The sequence below is a fragment of the Bufo bufo genome, chromosome 8 (genome assembly GCF_905171765.1).
Source record: "Bufo bufo chromosome 8, aBufBuf1.1, whole genome shotgun sequence".
In the NCBI taxonomy this organism is placed as follows: Eukaryota; Metazoa; Chordata; class Amphibia; order Anura; family Bufonidae; genus Bufo; species Bufo bufo.
The window spans coordinates 11674906-11681864 of NC_053396.1; the positions used below are offsets into that span (position 1 = coordinate 11674906).

General features: G+C 49.5%; 1 protein-coding gene across 1 annotated transcript; it reads left to right on the forward strand.

The window, feature by feature from the left end:
- Positions 1-885: 885 nt before the first annotated feature.
- Positions 886-6625, forward strand: ABT1 (activator of basal transcription 1). Its single transcript, XM_040405683.1, has 4 exons — positions 886-946; positions 1924-2179; positions 5142-5317; positions 5416-6625. The coding sequence occupies exons 2-4, from the start codon at positions 1930-1932 to the stop codon at positions 5773-5775; spliced, it is 786 nt and encodes a 261-aa protein (XP_040261617.1). The 5' UTR covers positions 886-946; positions 1924-1929; the 3' UTR covers positions 5776-6625.
- Positions 6626-6959: the final 334 nt, after the last annotated feature.

Below are 6959 nucleotides of genomic sequence, written 5' to 3' on the forward strand. Positions count from 1 at the left end.
TGATACTGTCTGCTGAGCTGTGTATCTAATCCTATCCTGTGTGATACTGCCTGCTGAGCTATGTATCTAATCCTATCCTGTGTGATACTGTCTGCTGAGCTGTGTATCTAATCCTATCCTGTGTGATACTGTCTGCTCAGCTTGTGTATCTAAGCCTATCATGTGTGATACTGTCTGCTGAGCCATGTATCTAATCCTATCCTGTGTGATACTGTCTGCTGAGCTGTGTATCTAAGCCTATCCTGTGTGATACTGTCTGCTAAGTTGCTGTATCTAATCCTATCCTGTGTGATACTGTCTGCTCAGCTTGTGTATCTAATCCTATCCTGTGTGATACTGTCTGCTGAGTCATGTATCTAATCCTATCATGTGTGATACTGTCTGCTCAGCTTGTGTATCTAATCCTATCATGTGTGATACTGTCTGCTCAGCTTGTGTATCTAATCCTATCACCTGTGACACTTTCTGCAAGGCCAGTGTATCTAAGTCTAACGTGTGATACAGTGCAGAAACTCTCAGCTGCATAGAATTTGCCGCTGAGGTAAGTTACGGACGGTCACAGCCAAAGGGCACAATATAAACGCTCTGTGTGAACACGCCCTGGGGGACTCTGCACAATCTACACTTGGTAAGGAAATTTGTGACTGTCGACATTTATTTCTACATCTTTTACCTCAGTAATGACTTTCCAGACTCATAGCGTCTAGTGACTGAACACAGCCTCCAATTTACCTCAGCGTGAGTCTGAGACGCTGCCAAAACTTTGCTCACTTTCCCGCCCTTTTACGTTGGCCACACCCACAAGGTTTATGGTAACTCCCAAAGCCTCCTCGCGCACTCTGCCGAGGCTCCACCTCTTTACCGCTTCCTCCGCCCGTGACGTCATCAACAAGCGACCAGCAGTGCACGTTGTGTGAGGAGCTCGTCGCGTCTCTCACCATCTGCAGTATGTATTCTCAGGGTGGACTGCGTGCTTGTGTGCAGTGTAAGGAGCGGCTGTGTGGATGCAGGGCATTACATTATCCGGTGGTCACGGTATCTGGATCGGATCACGCGATCTATGCCTGTTTTGGGTGAAGGAATGTGGCCTTTTGGTGAAACAGATCACGTGATCTGATGGGGGCAGTGTGGGTCATGTATTACCATATGAGGCAGAGGGATAACTGATGACATGAGTGGCAACAATTAGCAGGTGTAAAGGGGTGCTCCTATTTTATAAAGTCATGGCATCACTTTATGATTGGTGGGGTCTGACCTCTGGTCCTGAAAATGAAGGGGAAGCAACGGTTAAAGGGCTTGCCCCATTACAACAACCTCATCAATGGGGGTCTGATTGCCCCCCCCCCCCCCCCCCGATCACAAGAACGGGGCCTGTGTTCACCCATTTGATTGGAGCGGCAGATACGTGTGCGTGTTCTCTGTTCAGGCGGAGATCGCCGATTACAAGCACCCAGCTGTCTCTGGCAGCCCCATAGAGCAGAATGGAGGGGAGGCATGGGCCCCAGTCTTGTGATCAGCAGGGGCCCCACCGATCAGACAGTTATTTCCTATTTTGTGGCTACATTTTTCTGGGCCTGTGTCGCTGTACAGAGGAAACGCAGTGAAGCGGTGCAACCGGATCGTTGGCCCCCACTAATCATCTCAGCCATAAGAAGATGGGAGTACCCCTTTAACTATATGTGATGTGAACGAGAGTCTGTCGCCTCGTCTGGTTTTTCCTAAAACCGGGCCCCCAAGTTATGTAGGAACCACGGAGCAGCTCCTCTCACTTGATTGCCACAGGTGGCGGTGTTTATTTGTTAGGGGGTGTGGCGAGATCGGTGGGAGTTCTTCCTTAACTTTTTCTCTCTTCTGAAGGCAGGGAGTATGGGGATATTCAATCCCGGGTGGGGGTTATAGTAAATTATTTTGTCTATTTTCGAGAACAACATGGAAGACGAACAGGAGCAGGTGACGGAAGGTGGAGCCGAGGAAGAAGAGAGCGTAGGGGGCAGCGCCCAGGGAGAAGGTGATGCTGAGATGGTGGAGGAAGAGGAGAAGGATTCAGAAGGCAAGAAGAAGGCTGCTATCCCCGGCATTATATACCTGGGTCACATCCCGCCTCGACTTCGGCCGCGTCACATCCGCAACATGATGAGCGCCCATGGAGAAGTGGGAAGGATTTTTCTGCAGGCCGAGGGTGAGAACAAGGAGGTTCATTAAAGGGTTTCTCCAGGACTTGATATTGATGAGCCGATTTCAGGATAAGTCTTCAACGTCTGATCGTTGGGAGTCCGACTACCAGCACCCCCTGCAGTCAACTGCATGAGGAGCCAGCAGCAGTCAGATGGCCACTGTGACCTCTTCATAGTAGACCAAGCACAACACCATCCATTGTCTAGTGGCTGACAACCCCTTTAACAGTTTTTATAGAGGATGATCCACAGACTATGGTAACTGATGAAGGTAGATGGGTTTAAAGGGGTTCTGCACTTTGTTTAAACTGATGATCTATCCTCTGGATAGATCATCAGCATCTGATCGGCGGGGATCCGACACCCGGGACCCCCGCCGATCAGCTGTTTGAGAAGGCAGCAGCACCGCGGCCTTCTCACGGTTTACCGCAGGCCCAGTGACGTCACGACTAGTATCAACCTGCCTGGGCGGGGCTAAGCTCCATTCAAGTAAACAGAGCTTAGCCGCGCCCAGGCCAGTTGATACTAGTCGTGACGTCACTGGGCCGGCGGTAAACAGTGAGAAGGCCGCTGCGCTGCTATAGCGCCGCTGCCTTCTCAAACAGCTGATCGGCGGGGGTCCCGGGTGTCGGACCACCGCCGATCAGAAGCTGATGATCTATCTATAGGATAGCTCATAAGTTTAAATAAAGTGCAGAACCCCTTTAAGGTCCAGTTGCCACCTCATTAGGAGTAACGGGGTTGGAAGACCCATGTTCTGAGACAGGTGCAGGTCCCGCAAATTCGAGAATTCGTGATCTCCATTCATTATTGACTTGATTGCGAAAATCGGCAATGTAATATATTCGATCAACACTAAGGGGTAGCAACTTTCCTGTTGGTTGCTAGGAATGTTGCTAAGTGCCAATATTTGCAATAAATTCGCGAGAAATTTGCAATTAGCATATTCGTGAATACGAATATATAGCACTATTCTAAATATTCTCGAAGTGGCTATATTCACGATAAAAATTCGCGATTCGAATATTCGCGCTCAACAGGATTAGAAATAACCCTTTGATAGGGCTGCATTACTCAGTCCTACTTAAAGGGACGCAGTTTGATTAGTTGATGAGGTGTTTAACCCTTTTTGGACCTTGAAAGCCTTTAAAAACGGAGCCTGCTCGTCGGCGCCATAGCTGCCAGGTTTCTGCTCTTTTAAACAGCAGACTCCTGAGGCTAATGTCTGCGATCGGTGATAACGCAGATCACAGACATTTAACCCTTCAGATGCCATGGTCAATTGTGACCACTGCATCTGATGCAGCTTTCCCCAGGAGCCTGAACAGTCACACCCCCCCCCCCCCCCCCCCCCCCCCGCGATCAGGTAGCCGTTGGTTGTTTGAGAATGCCCTGGTCTCCAAACAGCTTCGTAGATGTAAATATAAAAAAGTTATAGGGGTCAGAATATGTTGAGATTCCAAAGTTTTTTGTTTTTTTCAGTAGTAAAACACAAGAAAAACTATATGAATGTGGTATCCCCATAAAAACAAAACCCATAACACCAGGAGATTTGCATTTCTTTCCAATTTCACCCAATTTGGATTTTTTTCCCCCCAGCAATGTATGCAATATTAAATGGTGCTATTAGAAAGTAAAACTTGTCCCACAAAAAAACAAGCCCCCATGCAGCTATGTGAATGGGGGGGAAAAAAAGTTATGGCCCCGGGAAGGCAGAGAGTACAAAACAGCTGATAAGTGGGGGGTGCTGGGAGTTGAACCCCATGCCGATCACGTAATGCTGCAAATATGTGGCCACAGGATGAGAAAGGCGCTCATAGGGTGAATAGGTAAAGATGAAACCTGTTTCACCGAATTGGGTGCAACCGTGATGAAGGTCCGCTGGATTAACTAGGTATCAGGTTGGAGCTGCCGTGTCCAAAAGAGCCAAGGGCGAGGGCCAAGTCGCCACTTCGTTGAATACTAGAAATACTGACTGTGCCCATCACGACTTTTGTGGTCTGGCGAGCTGGTGGACGTGAGGCGCAAATCGCAACCGGATTTGACAAGTACGGGTTAATTGAGAGACCATAAACCCGTACTTGTCAAATCCGGTTGTGATTTGCGCCTCACGTCCACCAGCTCGCCAGACCACAAAAGTCGTGACGGGCACCGTCAGGATCACATAATGGCCTATCCGGAGGATAGCTAAACAGCATTTAAAGGGCATCTGTCAGCAGATTTTTCCCTATGACACTGGCTGACCTTATACATGTGCGGTTGGCAGCTGAAGGCATCCGTGTTGGTCCCATGTTCATATGTGCCCGCATTGCTGAGAAAAAGAAAGTTTTATTATATGCAAATGAGCAACGGGGGCGTTACCATTACACCTAGAGGCTCTTCTCGCTCTGCAACTGCCACGCCCTCTACATTTTCAGGAGAAGTCAGCACTAGGTGTGATGACATTTACTTTACCTGGCCCTGTCAAAGTGGAGAGAACGTGACAGCTGCAGAGAGAGCAGAGCCTCTAGGAGTAATGGTAACGCCCCCGTTGCTCCTAGAGGCTCATTTGCATATATTGCATCATAATTTTTCTCAGCAATGCGGGCACATATGAACATGGGACCAACACAGATGCCTTCAGCTGCCAAGCGCACATGTAACAGGTCAGCCAGTGTCAGAGGGACAAAACTGCTGACAGAAGCCCTTACAGAAAAATGCTTTCAATTAAGTGCACTAAAGGAATACCCAGATTGCAGCTTGGGAGGCCATAGTCGTCAGTACAGAGGAGGTGCAGTATCAGGTATCTGTTGAGCAGCAGGCATGGCTTTGATTAGACAGGTGTTTTCAGACTCCAATAGACAGTGCAGCATAGCTGGAGTCACTCAGAGCTGAACCCCCTTATACCCCCTGATACCCTTCCCCAAGTCCGCCGTCTGCCATGACACTCATCTGCAAACCTAATAGGACGTTTAATGTCTCTGTCAGAACGTTTTGTCCGAAAGAAAAAGAAGAAAGCCGGCAGCAACGCCCGTGATTACACGGAGGGATGGGTGGAATTTCGAGACAAACGTGTCGCCAAGCTGGTGGCCTCCAGTCTGAATAACGCCCCCATGGGTACCCGGAAGAAGAACCGTTTCCATGATGACTTATGGACCATGAAGGTGAGGGGGGGGGGTCTTTCTTCTCTCTGTGTTGCTATGTGTGCCTGCTTTTTAGTCACCCCCCCCCCCCCCCCCCCCCACCTTGTTGCTTTTGACAGTATCTCCACCGCTTCAGGTGGACCCACCTGAGCGAGAGGCTGGCCATCGAGAGGCAGGTGCGGAAGCAGAGGATGCGTGCCGAGGTGTCGCAGGCTAAGAGGGAGACCAACTTCTACCTGCAGAACGTGGAGCGCAGCAAAAAGTTTGCCAAATCGGAACAAAGAAAGGCGGCGGGCGGCAGCGCGGGGCCCGACAAGCAGTGGAACTTCACACAGCGGAAAACAGAAGAGGAAATACAGACGCTTAAATCCGGCGGCGACAAGAAACGCATACAGAAGAGGCAGGAACAGGCAGAGCGCGCACAGGAACTATCACAGACCAATCGCTCGCTTCTTCAGAAAATCTTCAATGCTTCCTGAGGATAGAACAGCAGGGACCGTACCCCGGAGGGTGGGTTACTGCCTCCAACATGGCCGATCGCACAGTACATCTGCACGCGGTACAGCAGCCACCTTCAAGAAAGCGGTTAAAGCGTGGCATTCCTGTGCTGGATTATCAGGTTCTCTGGATTATAGTAATATCACAAATGGCACATTAAGACCTCCTCATCCGTAGTCTCTATATGGACGTCTTAGAGGGGGGGGGTCCCAAGATGGAGGACCCCCTCCCCTTTGTGTGCCAGAATGGAGAGCTGGACTCAAGCTATGGCTGCCATGTAATAAAAATGATCTCATTGCCACTGCTTTCAGCCATGGCTGGTTGTTGGGGTCCTTCTACATGAGGTTGTCAGACAGCCGTCTCCGGCGCTCCCCTACAAATGAATGGAGCAGAGGTGTCCGTTTTTCAGGGGGGCTCAATGGGGTCCGGGTCCCTGTTCTCTTTTTCAGTCTCATTATTATTATCACCTACCCTGAGGATAACATGTTATAACCAGAATACCCCTTTAACCATTGTTTTTGGATCAACCCTCCATGCAGCAGATATTTTCTAGCTAGTAGAGGGGGTTATTGACCAAAGAATTGCCTTCTGTGATGTCCAGGTGCCCTACTAGAGACGTGACGGGGGTTGTCTAGTTCGGACTACTCGCTTGTAATGTACAGATACGATGACCAGTCTAGTATCGGTTCACAGATGCAGAGTTGACTGCCTCCAGCAGGGGGCGATCACATCATGCCATCTCAGGACATAGGACCTGGAGACAGACAGTGTATTTTCCTGGCTGTAGTAATGGACCTGCCCCCGCATGATCGGAATGTTTCCTATTTTATATATTTAATAAAGAAGAAATTATGAATTGTAACTTTTAATTTCTAAAAATAATAAATAAAAAGATAAACCGGACTTTATGTGACCCCCGTCCCCATCGTCGGTCTCTTAGGAAGATGGCATTAGACGCAGGCTGTCAGTCTCATAGAAATGAATGCTGCTCCATCCAGTGAGGAGGGGGGGGGGGGGGGGGGGGCACTGGTTCTCGTGGTCACGGTTGATTGGTTCTAGGGATGAGCGAATGATCCTGCTGATGACTGACCGGCTTCTACCTAGTTTTCTCCCTTTCTCTCTAGGAGAGAACTGCCAGTCATCACCAGACGGGGGGAGAGCAGGA

What these genes read in the sequence shown, in the direction of transcription:
- ABT1 (XM_040405683.1), top strand. Translation starts at nt 1,930, where the DNA reads ATGGAAGACGAACAGGAGCAGGTGACGGAAGGTGGAGCCGAGGAAGAA. An exon ending in GATTTTTCTGCAGGCCGAGG is followed by an intron (nt 2,180 to 5,141) that starts GTGAGAACAAGG and finishes TGTCTCTGTCAG; the next exon opens with AACGTTTTGTCCGAAAGAAA. An exon ending in ATGACTTATGGACCATGAAG is followed by an intron (nt 5,318 to 5,415) that starts GTGAGGGGGGGG and finishes TGCTTTTGACAG; the next exon opens with TATCTCCACCGCTTCAGGTG.